We start from the raw sequence: 21,672 nt of genomic DNA on the forward strand, positions 1-21,672 counted from the left end.
TTAAAGAATCTTACTGATTCAAGTTTCCCTTCATAATCATCTCGATACAAGCATTTCTATTATAATGCCATAAATGCTTTCCTGAACAATATCTCACAATTCTTGCAAGATATTAAAAAATATGAGCCTTATGCAATGAAAAGGATTGGACAGCAGACCACTCAAAACCTATGGAACTTTACAACCAGCACAAAACAGAAACAGTACCATTCCTAATAAAAAATACTAGTGTAAGAGAACTGCAACTACCTCCATTTTGACCTAAAACTTTCCAATAATTAAGTTCTTCTTTATAGCTTACCTTTTTTTTTCTTTTTAAGATTTTATTTATTCATTTGAGAGAGAGAACACAAGGGGGGGCGGTGCAGAGAGAAGCAGACCCTGTCAGGGAGCCTGACATAGGGCTCAAATTCCAGGACCTGGAGACCATGACCTGAGCCGAAGGCAGGTAGGTAGGTGGCTAACCATTTGAGCCATCCAGGCACCCCATCCAGCCAATCTCTTAACTCAGGCAAAAGTTCCAGTGGGCACAGCTTCTCCTGATGGTAATGGAAACTAACCACTCAATCAATAAGGTCCGTCCTGAGACAGCAAAACCCCGTCCACGACTGACTCCAAGACAACCTGACCTCTACTGCCCTCCTTTGTCCTACACTTTCCTCACATAAACCTGGAAATATTTTCAGCACATTGCAGACCATCTTTGAGACTCTAAGCTGCTGTCAGAATTTTCAGTGCTGGCCTCACTGAAACAAATTCCGCTTTCTTTCTTTCTTTTTTTTTTTTTTGGTGAGTAAAGCGATAGAACTTTATTAAGTAAAGACACAGAAAAATCTCCCAAGAGCGAGAGGAGTACCAACAGTGTTGCCAACAAGGGCCTTTAGGGTTGGTCTTTCATAGAAAGCTAACCAGGGAACTTAAATCTTTTTAAAATCTCTATTGGTAACACCATCAATGGCTTATTTCTTTTTAGGGGTTGGTTATTATTTGCTGGTCACAGGTGATTATCATAAAGCACACCCTGCCCCGCTCCAGCATGCCTAGAGCGGGGTGGTCCTCCACCCCATTCCTTTCTAGTTTCACTACCACTCATTTCTCCGATTTAGGATTTTGTTGGTAGTGAGGGGCCAAAGGTGGTCTGTTTGGGACCCTGGAGTCAGGTGCTCTTTCACCCCTGTAACCAGGCTACACAAGCACCGTTAAACCTCTTCTGGCATTTGTACCTAGCATCATAATCAATATTCTATAGACTTAAACTCTATAGCTTTAAGTTCCCCTTTGATACTAGTCTCAGAAGGCACACCTCCCATAATTCTAGTTTAATTTTAATCAAAATTAAAGATCAGATCCATGGCAGAGCCCTCTAATCTACTGTTTTAACGTAGGGAGAAATGAGTTTGCAGTTTTTTCATCTACATTCTCAACTTTATCACAGCTTAACTTCAGCGGCTCCTGGCTACACTCACAATATTACCAACGGTCTTACTTAGGTCTGTAGCAGTGCTGTACAACTGAACTTTTGGTAATAGAGAAATATCATGTCTCTACACTAATATGGTGGTCACCACATGTGGTTATTGAGCACTTGAAAAGTGGCTAGTAAAACTGAGAATATGAATTTATTTACTTTTAATTAAAACTGAAATAGCCACATGTGGCTACTGGCTACTTATATTAGACAATTTATCTTCTTACCAACCACACTATCATGTCTTCCTGAAAGCACTGACCATGTAAGGCAGCCCATATGAGGTCTATGTGGTCTCCTCCCCACCCCCCACCCCCACTTTTTCATTCTCATTTTTCACAAGGTTTCCTCTCTGATTATACTGATATTTCAATTTCTTTGATAGGTCATCTTATTTCTATCCTCTGGGCCAAAGAACATGTCATTCCCTATGCTAGAACAGTCTCCCTACCCCCACTCCTTTGCCTAACTTCTACTTTTTTCAGGTCTCAGCTAAAATGTCCCTTTCTCCAAAAGGCCTTCCCAGACCCCAGGCATTCTGCTAACAACCACAATTTGTTATCTTCAGCTCATCTGTATTTAATGTCTTTTTGGGCGCAGTCTATTTTGTTTACCACTCTATCTCGTACCTAACGGAGTGCTTGCCGCACATTTATAAGAAAGAAAAAGGGACGGGGGGCACATCCTCGGGGGGAATTCGACCTCCACAAACCAAAACTTAAAAGTCCTCCCGGCCAAAACAACTAAGGCTGGTCGGTGTCTTCGCTCCCCGAGCAAAACTGACCTCGACTGCACCTGGAGTAAGGACGCTTCGGCTCAGCCCGCCACTCCCTCCCCTCGAGCCTGTTCACTGAGGCCTACGTAACCTCTGCTACACCCCTTTTCCAAAAGAGAAAGAGGCGAGGGCCGAGTCTAGGGGGCGTCCCTCCTCCCACGTACCTTGGACACCGAAGAGGTGGCCATGGTCCCAGCGGCCCGCGGGATTTGCAGCTGCACTCGGGATTTCCCGCGCTCCCTCGCGGCAGCAGGGCAGAGGTTAGTGGCGGGCCACGCGGCTTCTTGATTGGTTGGCAGAATCCTCCGGGTGGGCTTCCGGCGCGCGTAGGCGGGGCGTACAGAGGAGGGCGGGACGAGGATTGGGCCGGGAGGTTGGTGCGCGCTTCGGGGAGGCGGACATGGCTTGTGGCTTCCGCAGGTCCATCGCCTGTCAGGTACGGACCGGGAACTGGCAGAAGGAGCGGAACCCCCACCCCGGGTCAGCCCTCAGTCAACGAGAGGGGGATTCCACGAAAACCCTGTTTCGGTCGCCTCCTCCCTCCTCTCTGGAGCTACTCGAGCTGTTGAGGCAGACCTGGTGGAGGGTAGCCATGGAACCCAAATCTGTTTTTCAAGGTGAAAAGTAAATCCTGAAAAGCAGATGTTGCTTCCCTCAGTCCTTTCCACCCCAGAGATTTATAAGCTTGACTCTCGTGTAAAGTCATTGGACCATGGTTAGACTCCTTTAGAAATTAGTGTTCCTTACAGTTAGTGAAATTGCTAATGGATCTGAATTTTTATTCGAAAGGATCTAATTTAAAAACTGGTCATTTGTCTTGCAGTCATTTGGGTTGCTTGTCCTACCATTATTTTTGGTAACTCCAAAGGCAACGTGAGAGGCTGTTTTTCTTGATTCAGAGTCCACTATGTGAACAGCTCTGTAGTAAGAAAAGGAATCATCAACATTAGATATCAGCGAAAACAATTTTTTAAATTCAACAACCCCTTTTGGAATTTTGCAAAGAAACTTTCTATTGACAAACCCATTTCCTTTTTTATTAATGGACATATTAGTGGACGTATTCTGCCTGGTATATAATTTCCCTCAGCTCATTTTTATAGTATTTCTGGACTTCAGTGGGAAAATTCCTCTGCCATGTCTTTGTGCTTATAGTCGTATTGCCCCATCCAATGCCCGCTTCTCAGATACCACCCAGGACCTTCTGATAGGACAAAGCTGAGTTTATGGTTTACTGGGGTAAGAAAGAACACTTCAGCAGAGTTTGGTAGTTTCTGGGAAGGCAAGGTCAGATTTTTCTTGAGAATCTAAAGTATGGTTTAAGGCTGGTCTTTTTGATGGGCCAAGGTGAAAGGGCAGGGGAGTGGAGGAGATGGCTTGATTACATACTGATCTTCAGAGAAACAAGGGAGTGCAAAGAATCTTAGGGTACAAACTGCTGGTGCTTTTTCTTGAAAAATCGGTTTTTCAGAAAGTTCCTGTAATGAATAATCAAGCTATTTGTCTGGGCAGGAGTTACAATGAAGACCAAGAAACAGTAAAGTCATTCTAATGTAGACAGTAGGCTATAACCAGAGTAGGTAGTATTGGACCTCATTGTCCAGGCTGTGTTTGGAGGGGGAGAGGTAAGATGGTTTCCTTTCTCACCCTATAGGTCAAAATAATGCCATGACCAGAAACATTTTGTGTTTAGTTTTGCCAAGGCTGTATTCTTCCTTGTAAAGAAGGTAAGTTGGAGAAACAGGAACTGGTATGTAGTGTGTATTTGTGCTAGTTATTTTACATTCACATTTAAGCCCCATGATGACCCTATGACATAGAAGTATTAACCTTATACAGTTGAACAGACTGAGATCCAGAGATTAAAAACCTACCCAAGGCTAGGTCATAGTCAGTAAATTGAAGAGATGGTTTATGAACAGGGGTCTAACTTCAAAATCAGCCCTTTCCTGTATGCTGTACTATCAGTTTATGAAGGCAAGAAGCACAATCTGATCATTAAACAGAATCTAATAGATTTCTCTGGCAACATAAACTAAGCAAATACATATTTCTCCAAACATGGAGTCATTGAAGGATGACCTGAAATGAGGTTAAATTAAAATATGTACAATACATACCTTTATGAATAAGGATCGTTTGCTAGTTTAGGAGTGAAGGAATGTATTACATGAAATGGCACATTCACTCAGCAAATTTTGACAATGAATCTACATTTTTCTAAGCACTATCATCAGTCCCAAGGTTTAAAGTGAGTAGAATATGGCTTCTGTCCTGGCATGGCTCTGGACTAACTTGTGGAAACACATGTATAAACAGTTAATTGCAATACAGTCTGTAACCAGTGTATTAGAAATGTGTGGAGTGCTAAGGGAATATGGAGAAGACAGCTTCCAAATATCAGGGAATGCTTTGTGGAAAAGGTAATATGGGGCCTCAGTCCTGAAGGAAGGATGGATAGGAATGTGTACCAGGTTATGGGGTGAGAGCTTGGGGTGTGGTAGGGTATTCCAAGAACATCATATGTGTGGACGACAGACCCATGGGAGAGTGTGGTGTATGTTCACGGAACCACAGTATTTGGATAGGACTGAAATTTAGAGTATGCCTCTTGGGCCTTACTTCAGCAAGTCCTTTGGACTCATATCTTCAAAATAATATCTTGAATCTTTCCATTCTTTTCTATCCCTGTTGCCCTTTCCTTTCCTCACCCCAAACCCAGCTACTATTACCACCTATGTCATTTGCTTACAACAGCATTCTGATGTCTGTTTCCATCCTTGCCCTCCTTTAAATACATCCTCCTTATAGCAAAAGAAGTGACTTCTCAAATGTAAAATCATGTCACTTATCTATTTAAAACTGCATTGCACAAACTATACCAGAACCTTAACATCTTTCTTTCCAACATCCATTCATACCACCCTATTCTTCCTTTCTGCAAGATCCTAGCCCCACTGTAATTTTGCTTTTCTTTTCTTTTTTTTTTTTTTTTTTAAAGATTTTATTTATTTATTTGACAGAGAGATCAACAAGTAGGCAGAGAGGCAGGCAGAGACAGAGGAGGAAGCAGGCTCCCTGCGGAGCAGAGAGCCCGATGCGGGGCTTGATCCCAGGACCCTGAGATCATGACCTGAGCCGAAGGCAGCGGCTTAATCCACTGAGCCACCCAGGCGCCCCTAATTTTGCTTTTCTAACAAAGCAAGGTCTTTCCATTCCCATTGCATAGATGATTCCCTGTGCCTTAAAGGAAATGATTTTATATCATGACCCTTTGTGCTAGATGGAAGTTTCACAAAACAGTGCTTACAATGTATGTGCATTCTTTTCTCTACTACATTTTTCAGAAAATCCTGGTTGGGACTCACTGAATTTATTCCCAACTGAGAACCTGTAGTTTGAAAGGTGTGTCCTCCAGTTGCTCTCTATCTCAGACCCTTGTTTGCTTCCATCATAGCATCTATAAGAGTTAATAATTATTTCATTTGCTAATTATTACTAGGGAATTAGTTATTTTGTTTTGTTTTCCTTGTTTTGGTGTGTTTTCTCTTCAGGCTTCATGAAGACACCGTGTTTTATTCACTGTTTCTCTAGCACCGGCAGAGTGCCTGAAACAAAAGGCTGTTTATACATATTTAAAGAATAAGTCATTTGTTGTGATGTAATATAAAGTTTGCAGCTTCACCAAATGAGTTCATAATTTTAAAGCTGTGAGATAAAAAAAGTGGAAAGAATTAAAATCCATTTGTGTGACTGACTCACTCTTGGCAGGTTAATTAACCTGTCAGCTATAAAATGATGGTATTGATTCCAAGTTTACAGGATTGTTGCAAGGATTAATGATGATGATGATGAAGAAAACAATAATAACTATTGTTTGTGGAATATCTTACTTGTACCATGCAGTTTTGCTGAACTTCATGGGGCTGTTGATAAGATCTAATGACATGTTAACAGAAAGTGCATAGAATCAAGAACTGTGAGGGGTTTGTGACTTTACCCTACTAGTCTATCACAGTTCCATGGGTGGTGGCAGAAAACATGAGCTCCCTGGGTGAAAGAAACAGATTATTCACAGCAATATTAGTAGACAGAGTGTCAGCATTTTCTTATATCGGTTCCCCAGGCCACTCTTCTAACCACAGGGTGATGTGAAGAAGATCCGATAGATGGTATGCACACAGGCCAGGTGCTCTGTCACATAGAAGAGGGAACCTTGAGGCTTTGAGGATGGGTAGTAAGCATGTTTCCCTTTTCTCTGGACTGGGACACTATTTCTGTCTTACAGATCTGTTTGCTATATGAGCATCCTTGAAAAGATTTTTTTTTTAAAGATTTTATTTATTTATTTGATAGAGAGAGATCACAAGTAGATAGAGAGGCAGGCAGAGAGAGAGAGAGGGAAGCAGGCTCCCTACCGAGCAGAGAGCCCCATGCGGGACTCGATCCCAGGACCCTGAGATCATGCCCTGAGCCGAAGGCAGTGGCTTAACCCACTGAGCCACCCAGGCGCCCCCTTGAAAAGATTTTAATGCCTGCTTACAAGACATACAGAAACCTAGGAATCCCATAGAAATTTGTCTCCTGTCACTTAGGACAGTGGTGTGCACACAAAGTGTACAGTATTTGATATTATCATGTTTAATCTCTTCAGTCATCCTATTTGTAGCATTGTCTCCATTTCTTGGAGGAGGATACTGACACTCAGGAAGGTGAAAGAATAATTTACCGAGCAACAAAATTGTTGGGTTGAACTACTAACCCAGCTTTTTGACTCAAAGCTCGAATTCTCTTTATTATGTAGAAAAACCTTTGTAAAATGTTCCCCACTGTATTTGGCTCAGAAACATGATAATGGAATGTGGATTGTTTCCCTTTCTCAGTTCCTTTTCATTTAGATTCTTTTTTTTTTCTTTTTTCTTTTTTTCTTTTTTTTAAGATTTTATTTATTTATTTGACAGATAGAGATCACAAGTAGGGAGAGAGGCAGGCAGAGAGAGAGAGAGAGAGGAGGAAGCAGGCTCCCTGCCAAGCAGAGAGCCCGATGCGGGGCTTGATCCCAGGACCCTAGGATCATGACCTGAGCGAAAGGCAGAGGCTTTAACCCACTGAGCCACCCAGGCGCCCCCCTTTTCATTTAGATTCTGATGTTAAGTTTAAAACATCCCGCTGAAGGGTGGAAGTGTGGTTCATTCAGTTGAGCATTGGACTTGATTTCAGCTGAGGTCTTGATCTCAGGGTTTTGAGTTCCAAGCCCTGTTTCCACATTAGTTGCGTGGAGCCTATTTAAAAAAAATAAATCCAGGGAGTTCGTTTTATTTATTTATTTATTTTTACTTTTTAATTTTGAATGTTAAAATTACAGAAAAGTTGTGATAATAGTGCAAAGAACTCCATATACTTTCTTACCCAGAGCCACCAATTATTAACATTTTACCACATTTGCTTCATCATTCTATCTTTCTGTATTTCCTGTATCACTTGAGAGTGGGTTTCATAAAGCATGCTCCTTAACCTGTCAATACCTAATTGTTTACTTCTAAGAACAAGGCTTATCTTACCCAGCATGGTATAGTCATTATACCATTAGATTAGTCATTAGATTCACATAATAGTATATAATACTTTCATTTAGTGTATACTCCATTCCAGTTTTGCTGATTTTTTTCAGTATTTTTGTCCAGTATAGGATCACAAGCTGCGATTAGTTGTATCTTAAGTGGCCGTAAGCTCTTCTCCTCATTAGTTTGTATTTACATAATGTGCTAGAATAGGTATGCTGCTCTCTTTACTGAATAGAAGACAGGATTCCTTGACTGCTGATGAGTTCTGTTAGATTTCAGTTGTGGCCTCAAGGAGCAATTAAATTTGATGACCAGTTGTCATCTAGTAAAAGCTGAAATATTTATGTGGGGAAGATACTCATCCACATTCAAGTGAACAACAGGACTGACTGAATGGTCTAAATGTATACTTCGCTTCTAACCTGTTCTCACAGGCCCACCAGCATTCAGTTCTGCTTAAAACTGTAAGTTCTTCAAGAGCTGTGCTAAATTTCTTTCATTATAGATACTTGGTAATAACTTGTCTTCCAAGTCTTTTGGAAAGTTCTCTTCTGAACTCTAAAGGTTCGGTTGTTACCTGGTTTGCTGCCAGTTTGAGTCTGAGTTAAACCTGTATCTGAAGAAAGTCTGTACAAGTGTGGGAGTGTTTGTGCATTGGCTCTTGGTGGCAGATTTGCACACCAGACCTGGTTATATCAGAATCAGAAGTAAGGAGGGGCACCTGGGTGGCTCAGTGGGTTAAAGCCTCTGCTTTCAGCTCAGGTCATGATCCCAGGGTACTGGGATCGAGCCCTGCATCGGGCTCTCTGCTCAGCAGGGAGCCCGCTTCCTCCTCTCTCTCTCTGCCTCTCTGCCCACTTGTGATCTCTGTCTGTCAAATAAATAAATAAAGTCTTAAAAAAAAAAAAAGAAGTAAGGAATAATCAGGGATAATAGACAGTTTAAGTAATTTAAGATCTGGAAGAGTGAATGATAACATTGTAAGAATTTTAAGACATGTGGCTTATAGACTGTTATATGGGTAAAAATGCAGAGGTAGGGGAGCCTGGGTGACTCGTTGATTAAACATCTGCCTTTGGATCAGGTCATGATCTTAGGGTCCTGGGATTGCACCACATGTTTGGGGGGGGGTGTCCCTGCTCTGCGGGGAGTCTGCCTCTTCTTTTCCCTCTGTTCCTCCTCCGGCTTATATTCTCTCTCACACAAATAAATAAGTAAAATCTTTTTTAAAATGCAGAGCTAATTTTCATACAAAATGCCAGTTTTGCTACCTATATGTCTGATTGCTAAGGCATAAGGATCTCTTTTTCATTAGCAAAATTAGATTTATTTAAAGATTTTGTTTATTTATTTGATGGAGAGAGCAAGGGAGCACAAGCAGGGGGAAGAGCAGAGGGGAAGGGAGCAGCAGACTCCCTGCTGAGCAGGGAGCCCGCTGTGGGACTTGATCCCAGCACTCTGGGATATGAACTGAGCCAAAGGCACTTAATCCACTGGCGCCCGCAATATCTGATTTTTTTTGTTAAATTACCAGAGATTTTGATCTTGAACCTAGCAAGTTTAGCTCCTAATTGAATTTAGAACTTGTCTAGAACCAGGATGAGAGGATACTTTTTTGGCTTTGTGTTCAGTACTTGGATACTTGGGGTAGAAATTATGTGTGCCTAATGGAAAAGGAATGGTTGAGAACCTCCCACATCCTGGTTAATTAGTGTGCTTTCTCATATTGGGTACCCTGGAGGTCAGAGTCTATTAGGATCTCTGATGTTATGTTGCCAGATCTAAGATTTATAATTGTATCTGGTGTATTGTAAGCACTGAATACATGTTAGTCGTTATTATATTACACATTAGAATCTCTGATCTTAGGTTCCCAAACCAGATCTGGCTTATGTGGATTTTCCTTTTTTTATACTCTCTTAAATGTTCTTCTCTTTCAAACCTCAGATTTCCTCCTTATTCATTTGTGTTAGTTTGTTTGTCAAGGAATATTCTTAATATTTTGTGGATTTTATTTCTCTGTTAAAATTTTGAGTTTTATTGTGGTCTTATCTTCATTGAGTAATTTTTAGCATAATTTATTCTGTAAAACTTTTTTCTTTTCTATTTTCTTTCATCTGTAAAACTTTTTTTTACTGTCTCAAGTAGATAGTTACCAATAGGCCCATGTTTTATTCGTGGTAGTCCTAGGTGAAGCTCAGTGCCAGGAGAAACAACTTTTTCTGAAGGGGAAAGAAGAAATCCTATAGTTAAGGAAGCTTGTAGGCCACATTCTCATCAGAGAAAGCACTAAATCTGAGCTCAGAGACAATTAAGGACAGTCTTACTATTTCCAAAATAATTCGCGACCTGTCAGAATCAGGGTGAATTAAAAACCATGCTCTCTGACATTCGACCACTTGACAGTAGTTCTTAATTTTTTTTCTTTCTTTTTTTGTGCCCCACCTATTTGAAAGATATTCCTATAATTAAAAACACTCACTAGTCTGGGCCCTGAATGGTAACTAAGCAGCTGTTCCCAAGCCTAGTTTATAGACTGGAATCACCTGAGAAGCATTCAAAAATACCTTAGCCCAGGCCCATTAGTCTGGGTGACATAGGGTCCTTGAAGTTCAAAAAATCATCAGGTAGTTCTGATGTTCCTCTAGGCTTGATAACCAATAACCAAGGATGATCAGGAGACAGAAAGGTATAGTGTCGCAGCTCATATAGTTGCCACGCTTTACTGCACACTGGAATTAACCAGAGAACTTTTTAATATCCCATTACCCATCAAACCAGAATATTTGCATGTGGAAGTCAGGCATCAGTGAGCTCTAAAAATCCTTGGGTCATTCCAACTCGCAGCAAAATGTGGGAACCACAAGTATAATGATTAAGAACGTTGACTGTGGAAGACATAATGGGTTTAAATCCAGTCTTTCCTTTGATAGGTATGTAAGTTCTCTGTGCCTCCTCTGTAAAATCTGGAAAATTAGTTACCTTTTAGTCTTGTCATTAGAATTCAGTGAATTAATGTGTAGTGTTTAAATTGTATATAGTAAAAAAAGAATTATATATAGAGTTTAGGATTGTGTTTGGTACACTGTATACATTCAATAAATGATAGTCATTGTTACATTATGTCCTCAGAATTCTGAAGTCAGGGTATTTTGAACCCCGTTTTCACCCTACTACAATCCCAGAGGCTTTATGATGGGGACCTACTTATTATCCATTATCCAGGTGAACGTTTTAACCCCACCTGAATTTAGGTAACCAGAAAGCTACATATCTGAATCATAAAGCCTTATTTCCAATAGGAATCTTTTTAACAGTACTTTTATAAAGTTGTGCTTTGGTAAAGAAAAAATATTTCTCATTTTTGCAAAAATGACTGTGGGGCCATTGTAAAGAATTAAGCCAGAAAGGTAAAAGAATTAAAAAAAAAAAAGAAAGAAAAAACCCTCCCCCGTAAAAATCATTACTAACATTGGCTGACCTTTATTTTATATAATATTTCTTTACAGATATACAGGCACAATAAAAGGAATACTGAATGGATAGACTTTTTTACAAAAATTTGGCCTATCGTAATGAGTTTTTATTTTCAGGTGCTTTTTTTTTTTTTTTTTTTTAAGTTTTCTGATAGAAAATGTCCAACTGCTGGGGTACCTGGGTAGCTTAGTTGGTAAGTGTCTGCCTTCCACCCAAGTCATGATCTCAGGGTCCTGGCATCAAGCCCCTCATTGGGCTTCCTGCTCAATAAGGGGTCTGCTTCTCTCTCTCCCTGTGCCCCTCCCGTCTGCTTGTGTTCTCTCTCAGATAAATAAAATCTTTCAAAATAAAAAAAAATGTCCAACTACGAAATGTATAATAGTATTGATTCCCTATGTACCCATGACCAAAGTGCTATTTTAAATTAAAAATATTGTTTTGCTTGAGTTTAAAGAAAAATAAAATGTAATTCATAGAGTTATTGCTATATTTCTGAAATGAGTCCTCTACTTTATGAAATGAGATTTTGAAAAACATTATAGTTTGTTTTGGTTTAAGATTTATTGAGAGAGCAAAAGAAAGAGAACAAGTGCGCAGATATGCCCGAGAGCAAGCACACAAGCATGGGGAATGGCAGGAGGAGAGAAGCAGACTCCCCACTGAGCAGGGAGCCTGATGCAGGCCTCAATCCCAGGACTCTGGGATCATGATCTGAACTGAAGGCAGATGCTTAATCAACTGAGCCACCTAGGCGCCCTTAAAAACATTACAATTTGAAGTCTTTTTAAAAATTTTTGATTATTTCAAGGGCGCCTGGGCTTAGGTCATGATTTCGAGGTCCTGGTGATGTGGTTTTTGGAATACAGGTGAGGTTCAGTGGGTGGAGATCTGGAGTCTACAACCAGGAAAGAATTCTTGAAACATCTTTGGTGCAAAATGGTGGTTTTATTAAAGCATAGGGACAAGACCCATGGGCAGAAAGAGCTGCGGTACCTGGGTTTTGAGGAGTGGCTGTCTATACTCAGCAGCTGGGGAAGTAAGGAAAAAGAGAGGTTTACCAGACAACTTTCACATGCTAAAGAGGACCCACATAGGAGATACCAGAGGTCTTGCCACTGTCAAGTTGAGGTTGTTTTCCCCCTCTAGCAAGGTAGAACCTTAAGATAGGTGGGAGATTCCTGGCAGAATGTTACACTCCTGTCACCTGGGAGTCGGGGGTGGAGGGTGGGGGGACGTTGCAGGGTGTCTGCTTATGCTTTGTCTTCAGCTAGCCTTCTGCTCCCTCATTATTGGGTTGGGCCTCATGTTGGGCTCCTTGCTCAGCAGGGAGTCTGCTTCACCCTCTTCCTCTGTACCACCGCCAAACGTGCGCACGTGCATTCTCACTCTCTCAAATAAAATCTTTAAAAATTTTGATATTTCGAATTTAGATGGTATCAACACTTGCCATTAGACGTGAGGATGTTTTTGTAGTTGGTATATCTTTACTCTGCATTTCTTAATTTGGGTACCTTTCTCAAAGTGTGTAACACTTAACTGTCTGTTAACCATATCTGCACAACTTATTCCATATGCATTTTATTTTTCTAAGATTTATTTATTTTAGAGAGAGACAGAGGGGGAGGGTGTGGCAAGGGCAGAGGGAGGGGAAAAAGAATCTCAAGCAGACACCCCACTGAGGGCAGAGCCCAAGACTCTAAGATCATGACCTGAGCTGAAACTCAAGGAGTCAAGACACTTAACCGACTGTGCCACCCAGGTGCCCCTCCCATGCATTTTATATTGAATTGGGTAAGATGCTTACCACAGTCCTGTTGCTAAGGTATGGCTTAATTGGCTGGATTTCTTTATAAGCAGATTTTTCAGAAAAGCTCATAGTACTTTTTTTTTTATAACTTGGTTCTTTTTCTCTTTTAAGATTTTATTTATTTGAGAGAGAAAGATCACAAGTAGTCAGAGAAGCAGGCTTCCTGCCAAGCTCCCTGCTAAGCAGAAAGAGCCAGTCTGAGGGCTTGATCCCATGACCGTGGGACCACAACCCGAACTGAAGGCAGACATTTAACTGACTGAGCCACCCATGTACTCATAACTTATTTATGTTTTGTTTTGTTGTTTTTGTTTTAAAGAAATTTTGACTTCTTAGATAAAGTAACCCCAGAAGTATCAAAAGGTGGTTTAAATCATTAGATAATTAGCATGTTTATGGGGCACTGGGGTGGCTCAGTTGATTAGATTAAGTGTTGGCCTCTTAGCTCAATTCAGGATCTCATGGGTCCTAGGATCAGCCTCAGGTGCCCCCCCCCCCCCCAGGAGGGCGTCTGCTTGAGCTTCTCTCCCTCTGTCCCTCCCCCCACATGGGTCCCTGTGCTCCCTCTCTAAAATAAGTCTTAAAAAAAAAATTCACATGTTTAGAAGTAATATCAGAAATCTTCATTTTAGAAATAAGGCAGTAACACCTGATTATCTAGTTCTGAATCTTCCAAAGACACATACGGCAGATGAAAATGCATATAACAATGTTATTTTAAAATTTATCAATTTTCATATGTTGGCAATTTAGATTAAAACACAAGTGAGCAAGTGAAACAACATATCGCTTTACAACTTTTCCTGTGAAGGATCTAGTCCTGTATAATATCATTGCTGAATTATTTATTTTAACCAGATCTTGATCTTTGTGGTTAGGTAATATGGCTACAAAGTAAACTGCATTTGTTTCATCCCTGGAGTTTTCTTAGTTGAGTGCTTTATTTTTGAAATTTCATAACTTAAGCAGGATGTATCTGTGTTGAGTTTTCCAAATTACATTTTCCTGACATAGTGGTTATTTTGATCTGTAGATTTTTTGGTAAAGATCTTATTTATTTGAGAGAGAGTGAGAGAGAGAGAGAGCATGAGAGAGGTGGGTTATCGGAAGGAGCAGATTCCCCACTGAGCAGGGAGCCTGACTTGGGACTTGATCCTGGGACTCTAGGATCATGACCTGAGCCAAAGGCAGTCATTTGACCGAGCCACCCAGGTACCCCAGATTTTCTTTTTTAGTGGGTTAAAGCCTCTGCCTTCGGCTCAGGTCATGATCTCAGGGTTCTGGGATCGAGCCCCACATCGGGCTATCTGCTCCGCAGTGAGCCTGCTTCCTCCTCTCTCTCTGCCTGCCTCTCTGCCTAGTTGTGATTTCTCTCTGTCAAATAAATAAAATATTTAAAAAAAATATTTAATCACGGAGAAAATTATAGTTATTATGTACCCATCACCCAGCTTAAAAAACTGTTACCATTAAAATCTTCTGGGTACCCATCCCTGGCTGCAAACTCTTTCCTCCCATGTGAGGTTCTGTGTTCATTGTATCTGTGCATGTCACTACCTATGAATGTATCCCTAGATAGTATTCTTTTACAAGTTAATAAAATTTATGTGAGTGGTAGTCAAAAAGTGTAATCATCCTTTTACAACTTGGGTTTTTTGTTTCTTAGGCTCAATTTTTAAAAAAGAGATATATCCATAATTGTGCATGGAGGTCTAGTTCTTTCATTTTACTCTTGGGTGTCATTGCAGCAGTATGCCACAATTTAAATTTGGTCCCTTATTTCAGGGAAATTTTCCCTTTTATTGACTGTTAGGCCCTCCCATCACTTTGGTCACACTTCTGGTACCCACTGCTGCTTGTGTGACCACGTGTGCTTCTAGTTACTTACTGCTAATAGCACCTCATCTAATCTAAAAGCCTGCTGGTTCCAGCCTATGCTCAGCTCAAATGCGGCAGTTAACACCCTCAAGAACAGCTCTCAGTCCATGGGGAATGGAAGCTCTTGCTTCCTGTTTTTGGATAGACCATTTTATTAGACCTTGTGTGTGCTTGGAAAATTAAACCCCAGTGCGTACAGCAGTAACCTTGTCAGCACAATCTTCACTTTTCCTCCTTCCTTCTCACGCTTCTCAGTCTGTCACTTGAACCCTCAGGAATGGCCTCTCAAATAAACTACCTGCTCAAAGTTCTTTTCTCAGGCCTTGCTTTGGGAGGAGCGGAGATCTCTGCCTAAGAGTACTTTTTCTTTTTCTTGGCTTTTGTTCCTTCATCTCTATACCTTGTGACGAGAGAGACCAAGAAGCCCTGTTCTATACAAGACTGCTCTATTCTTCTTCAGAACCTTCTGCATGTTTTCTTGGCTATCACTTTTTGAAGAGTGTGGCTTTGGGTTTTTTCTCTTTATCATTATGATATATACTGCTGGAGAACCACTGTACCTATCTTCCTATCTGCTTGCTTTCCTGCTCTTTTTCTGTTTTAGGGACACCAGTTATCATAAGGTTAGATTATCTTGTGCCCAATTTTATTTCTTTTTCTCTGATTGCTTTCAATTTATGTTTTCTTAAAATCTGTGTTCTCTGATTATCATAGGCCTCTGTGTCATTTATTTTCAGTTATGAATGTTTTGTTTCTTAATTCTGTAATAAAAATGTTTGATCATCAATTTGTCTATTTAATTTTTAGACTCCCTTTTATCTTTTTCTTTCAGTTCTTATTGTGTTCACAAATCTTGAAGCACTTTTGATGAATGCCTTTGTATTCATTTGGTTGTATTTTTCTACACAAGAGTTCTTTGATCTTTTGTCCTTCCCTCTCTTCTCCTCTCCCCCACTTCCAGTTTGTCTGCTTGTTTTGCCTATTTTTCATCTTGCTCATGCTTGACCATCCTGCCCACACTTTGTTTGTTCCTGCGTTGTGTGGGTGACTTCACTCTCCATGTGAGATTTGTTCTTGGCCCACGTTGCTTTTGTTATTATAAAAATATGAATTCTAAGGCTTTCCCACTCTTGTCTCTCTGGTAGGTTCTGGTGACATGTATATATTATTCCTGAACTCCGACCTGACATATTAAATTTTGCTTAGGTACCTTTGATATTTTTTCACCTTCCTGTAAAAGTTCCTCCTCTGATTCTTAGTGCCCATACAAAACCATATCGAGATCTCCATTTAATTGGGGAATGTGTTGTTGTTTCCATTGGAGAGAACTTTAGTGTGCTGCCCTAGAATCTTCACTTCTGAAAAGTACGGAATTCACTTTTCCATTTTACTCCTTCTCTCCCACAGCTCTGTAGCCTCTCCCTCCAATCACAGATGAAAAAAATAATGGGATTCATTTTTTTCCTCTTCAGCTTGGAGTATTGATGAGAATTGTTAATTCAAGTTAAGAGGCTTGCCAAACAAGGCTGCTCCATTCTTCTTCACAAGTTGCGGTTTGTCTCCTTGGCTGTCCCTTTTGAAGTTTGTAACTCTGCACTGTGCCTATGCTGTTTGTTGCTGAAGAACCAACCAACCAATCTGCCTATGTATGACCTACCTTCCTTTCCTTTCTCCATTCTTTCTTCTACCCTTTTCCATTTTAATTGGATAATGGGTGGAAGTTGGGAGTTGGGAGATAATGTAAAGAAGCCTTCATTCCCCTACTTATTCCAGAGTCTTTTTAGGTTTTTTTAATTTGTTTTGTTTTTAATTATGGGAAAATACATACAACATAAAATTTACCATTTTAACTAATTTTAAATGTGCAGTTCAGTGGCATTAAGTCCATTAACATTGCTATGCAACCATCACCACCAACCCTATCCAGACTTCATTTGTAAAACTGAAACTCTCTGCTCCTTGTAACCAGTGACTCTCCATTTTTCCGTTTCCATCAGTCTTTTTATTTTGGTTTTCTAATTTACATCATATAAATATGTTTCTGTGCCTTTGGGAAACTGCTATTGAAGATATTTTCTACTTTGATATTTAAATTTTCGTGAATATAACTTGGTTTTAGAATTTACTTTTAGGAAAAGTTTGTTGCCAGGCAGCACTGTATTATATAGTTAGATTCCTTTTTGTACCTTTGTTGCCAAAAAGCATAGTAACTATCTTGACCTTGGGTTTTCTGGTATGATTTTATACCTCCATTTTATTTTTATGTGTTAATTCCCCTCAGAGCCTTTTTTAGAGCAACTGAGGTATAATAAAAGAAATAAGCAATTCTTTTGAAGATTTTATTTATTTGAGAGAGAGCGAGAGAGAGCACAAGGGGTTGGGGTGGCTGAGGGGGAGAGTATCAGGCAGGGACCCTGGGATCATGACTTGAGCCGAAGACTGGCTGGCACTTAACCCGCTGAGCCACCCAAGCACCCCAGAAATAAGCAATTTTTAAGTAATTTTTAGTTCATATTGGAAACAGAATTTTTTGTGTGTTGCTCATTTGGATGTAAACATTTTATTACCAAAGTTCAAAACTTATTTGTCCCCTGAAAAGCTTTAAAATTGACCTATATAACTAAGTTTTGTGTTGTTTTGTTTTCCAGCAGTTTTGTTTTCCAGTTTCCTATATTTAAGATAGGCATAAAATCTTAGTTGTTAATGGTAAGTTTGGGAGACGTTATGTCTGTTAGGGTCCGTGATCAAAGGAGCGAGACTGATACAAAACGAAGGTCAAGCAAAGCTTTATTTCGTGCCAAGCATCGAGAATCAAACCTACGGGTCAGGGCCGCCTCTTACAGAAAGAGTGACGACTCCCAGCCTCACAGACTAACTTTTATAGAGCAAAGGCCACGTGGTTGAGCCTGGCCACACACAGGTGGCCAATGAGATTGCAACACACAGAGAAAGCTGCACAGTCATGCTAGGTCACACAACGGGTGGCCAAATGAATTACAATTCACCCCATAGTAGCTATTTGAACTAGCCTATCATGTTGGTCAGAATTGGCGCCCAAAAGGCAGGACCCACACTCCTTGGTAGCTAGGGAGACAGTTTGTGTGCCCACTGATTGGATGTCTCCACCTGACCCGACTCATCCCTGCATTAGGGCTCTGTTATCTCCACTGACATAACCTGCCTTGTATTTGGGCTGTGTTATCAGGGACTGGTCGACCATATTTTACTGGTTTCCCAGACTTGCTCTAAAGTAAGCTCCCCTTGCAGGGGAGGGCAGGGTCAGTTTAAGTTTTACTGCATAAACAACAAAATCACTGTTTAACTGAGGTGAAATCGCTCTGGCTAAGTAGGCCCTTTACAATGTCCAAAATAAAACCTTAATTTTAATCCTTATAAGAACCCTAGTTTATTTTTTTTTAAAGATTTTTTATTTATTTATTGAGAGAGAGTGAGAGAGAGAGCGCATCAGAATGGGGAGGATCAGAGGGAGAAGCGGACTCCCTGCTGATCATGGAGCCATATGAGGGACTCAGTCCTGGGACTCCAGGATCATGATCTGGCAGAAGGCAGTCACTTAACCAACTGAATCACCCAGGTGTCTGAGAACCCTAGTTTAATAGATTATCCCCATTTTTCATATGTGAAAGCTTAAGCTGATTTATGTAAGATGGCTTTCCCATGGACTCATAGCTAGTAAAAATGGACCTGGAATTTGAATCATTTTTTTCTTTTTTCTAAAAGAAATTTTAATAGAACCTCTCTTATTAGTGTACCTATATTCGCAAGAACTCTTTGTAATATAAACATGAACTGTTACAGCCTTTATTCTATAAATTTATTTATTTATTCTATAAATGTGGTGGAAATGTTTATCCACTCCTAGGAAAATGGCCTAAGGAAATAACCTTTTTGTAGAGGCTTTTGTAATGCAGTTCCCAGTGACTAGAATTTAAAAATTAAGACTGTACTCTGAGACATGAATTCAAAAATCAACATATACTAAGGGGCACCTGGGTGGCTTAGTTGATAGGGCATCTGACTCTTGATTTCAGCTCAGGTCATGATCTTAAGGGTCATGAGATCCATCCCTGTGTGGGGCTCTGTACCAAGTTGGAGCCTGCTTAAGATTCTCTCTCTCTCTCATAGTTTTGGGTTTTCCAGAATATCTGAATATTTTTGTTGAGTAGTATTGCCTCGAATCTGGAACAAATTATTAACAATCTTGCTTTTTTTTTTTTAAATGTTCAGCTTTCCAGAGTGTTAGATCTTCCGCCAGAAAACTTGATCAAGTCAATATCTGCAGTTCCAGTTTCCAGAAAAGAGTTAAGTATTTGTAACAACTTAAAATGTTGCCAACTTTGTCAGTATGCAAAAAAAAAATTGTTGTTCTTCAATTTACAGAATAGACCTTGAAATAAACCATAAAATATGTTGTAACCTATTACTCCCATTCACTTAAATAGTGAAATAAAATCTGTATTTTACCTACTTTGACACGGCACATTAAATTAGTACTCTTATGGTGTTTGATGTTTATGCTCTTCATGACAATTATGGCAAAGTCTTTAAGGAAAATTAGGAACAAGGTCAAAATTTAATTTTGTGGGCGCCTGGGTGGCTCAGTGGATTAAGCCGCTGCCTTCGGCTCAGGTCATGATCTCAGGGTCCTGGGATCGAGCCCCGCATCGGGCTCTGTGCTCCGCAGGGAGCCTGCTTCCTCCTCTCTCTCTCTGCCTGCCTCTCTGCCTACTTGTGATCTCTCTCTCTGTCAAATAAATAAATAAAATCTTTAAAAAAAAAAAAAAATTTAATTTTGTGACAGCAAATAAAAGGACTAAGATTGCAGTTAAAATTTTAGGGTTTTGGGGGGTGCCTTGGTGGCTTAGTCAGGTGGGCATCTGCCTTCAGCTCCAGTCGTGATCCCGGAGTCCCTGCTCAGCGGAGAGTCTGCTGCTCCCTCTCCCTCTGCCTCTCCCCCTGCTTTTCTCTCTCTCTCACTCTCTCAAAAAAAAAAAAAAAAAAAAAAAAAAAAAAAAATTCCAGTGTTTTTGAAGGGATTTTAGAGATTACACTATCTGATGCTTGAACACTATAGTACTATATTTACCTGCTGGGTTTTTTGTGGTTTTCAGGTTTTTTTGTTTGATTCCATTTGAGAACACCCGGTGATAGAAAACATATAACCCTTAGTTCCTTTCTTGGATACAGGAAGATATCTTCTGTGAGATCGGTCCTTCTGACTGATGCTTCTTTACCATTTGGCTAAAAAAAATTACGTACTTGGATAAAATGCCCTCACAGTCAATTAATAATGATAAGAAATTAGCTACATAGTAGGCATTTAAGCCCAAAGCTTTGGAAAGATACAATTATCATTACCGTTATGTCCGAATATTTTGTCTCCTTAACTTTGTCAGGATTTCAAGAGAGGGTAGGATGAAGATTATTGTTCCAGGAATAGACAAAGGGTAAGTGGAAGAGGAAGAGAAAGGCTACATTTGGCCTTGTTGAAAGAAAGCATCTTTAAAGTGTCCTGCTGCAACTTACTTTACATTGAGTTCTAAGAGCAAAGGCAACCACAGACCAAGGGGATCTTGTAATTACACATCTATTAATGTTATATTCGAAGCCAGTTACCTATTTCATAAAATCTGTAAATGGCATTTTGCATAATAAATAATAATGAAAATCCCTGCTTTATATTTTATGTTTCAGGGGCCTTTAATAAGCTGAACAATCTTGGCCCATCTTTTTTTTTTTTTTTTTAAGATATTATTTATTTATTTGACAGAGAACTAGAGAGCATAGATAGAGCAGCAGGGGGAGGGAAAAGCAGGCTGTCCACTGAGCAGGGAGCCTAATGTTGGGCTCCATCCCAGGACCCTGGGATCATGACCTGAGCCCAAGACAGCTGCTTAAGCTACTGAGCCACCCAGGTGCCCCTTGGCCTATCTTTTGAAAAAGATTTCTTTACCTGCCTGGAGCTCCTTTGGGCAGTTCTACTTTAATGATACTACATTTCACTATACCTTTGGTTTATAGAGAATAAGTATTGGGAAGGATCTCAAGAAAAGTCTTTTTTTCTTCTCTCTCTCTCTCCCTATATATATATGTATATATATATATATATTTTTTTTTTTTTTTTGAGAGTGAATACTTGAGTGGGGTGGCAGGGGTGAGGGGGAGCGCAGAGAGAAAAGGAGAGGAGAATCCCAAGCAGTCTCCATGTCCAGCACAGAGCTGACACTGGACTCAGTCCCACAACCCTGATATCATGACCTGAGCCAGAATCAAGAGCCAGACACCCAGCTGACTGAGCCACCCATATGCCTCAAGGCTCAAGAAAATTCATAATGGTCTTTGTTGACCAGGTGGTTTAATGTGATGTAAAACAGATATCACAGATACCTGTTTTACATATCCCTGAATTTCAAGAGTGATAAAAATGAAGTCATTTGTACCCCCTCTAAAATAGGTCCTTTCGTTTCAGTGACAGCGGATTAAACAGTGGTTTAATCACTTACTGTGCCCATGGAGTCTCATTCTCTAGTTCCTTTTTTGTTTTTAAGATTTTTTAATTTATTGGGGCACCTGGGTGGCTCAGTGGGTTAAAGCCTCTGCCTTCGGCTCAGGTCATGATCCCAGGGTCCTGGGATCGAGCCCCACATTGGGCTCTCTGCTCCGCAGGGAGCCTGCTTCCTCC

General features: G+C 40.3%; 2 protein-coding genes across 5 annotated transcripts in view; one reads left to right on the forward strand and one right to left on the reverse strand.

The window, feature by feature from the left end:
* Window positions 1–2,497, reverse strand: part of ORC3 (origin recognition complex subunit 3) — a 63,276-nt gene extending 60,779 nt beyond the window's left edge. Inside the window, exon 1 of one of the 4 annotated variants that reach the window (XM_046005818.1) lies at window positions 2,408–2,497. In XM_046005818.1, the coding sequence (XP_045861774.1) occupies window positions 2,408–2,431 (24 nt within the window). In that variant the 5' untranslated portion in view covers window positions 2,432–2,497. The remainder of the gene's footprint in view (window positions 1–2,407) is intronic. The other 3 variants (XM_046005813.1, XM_046005816.1, XM_046005814.1) reach the window with 3 other exon arrangements.
* Window positions 2,498–2,608: 111 nt separating this feature from the next.
* RARS2 (arginyl-tRNA synthetase 2, mitochondrial) overlaps window positions 2,609–21,672 on the forward strand; it is a 60,481-nt gene continuing 41,417 nt past the window's right edge. The window contains exons 1-2 of the mRNA XM_046004899.1: window positions 2,609–2,679; window positions 19,218–19,291. Coding sequence (XP_045860855.1) covers window positions 2,644–2,679; window positions 19,218–19,291 — 110 coding nt within the window. The 5' untranslated portion in view covers window positions 2,609–2,643. The remainder of the gene's footprint in view (window positions 2,680–19,217; window positions 19,292–21,672) is intronic.

Source organism: Meles meles, chromosome 5 (assembly GCF_922984935.1).
Source record: "Meles meles chromosome 5, mMelMel3.1 paternal haplotype, whole genome shotgun sequence".
NCBI classification, from domain to species: Eukaryota; Metazoa; Chordata; class Mammalia; order Carnivora; family Mustelidae; genus Meles; species Meles meles.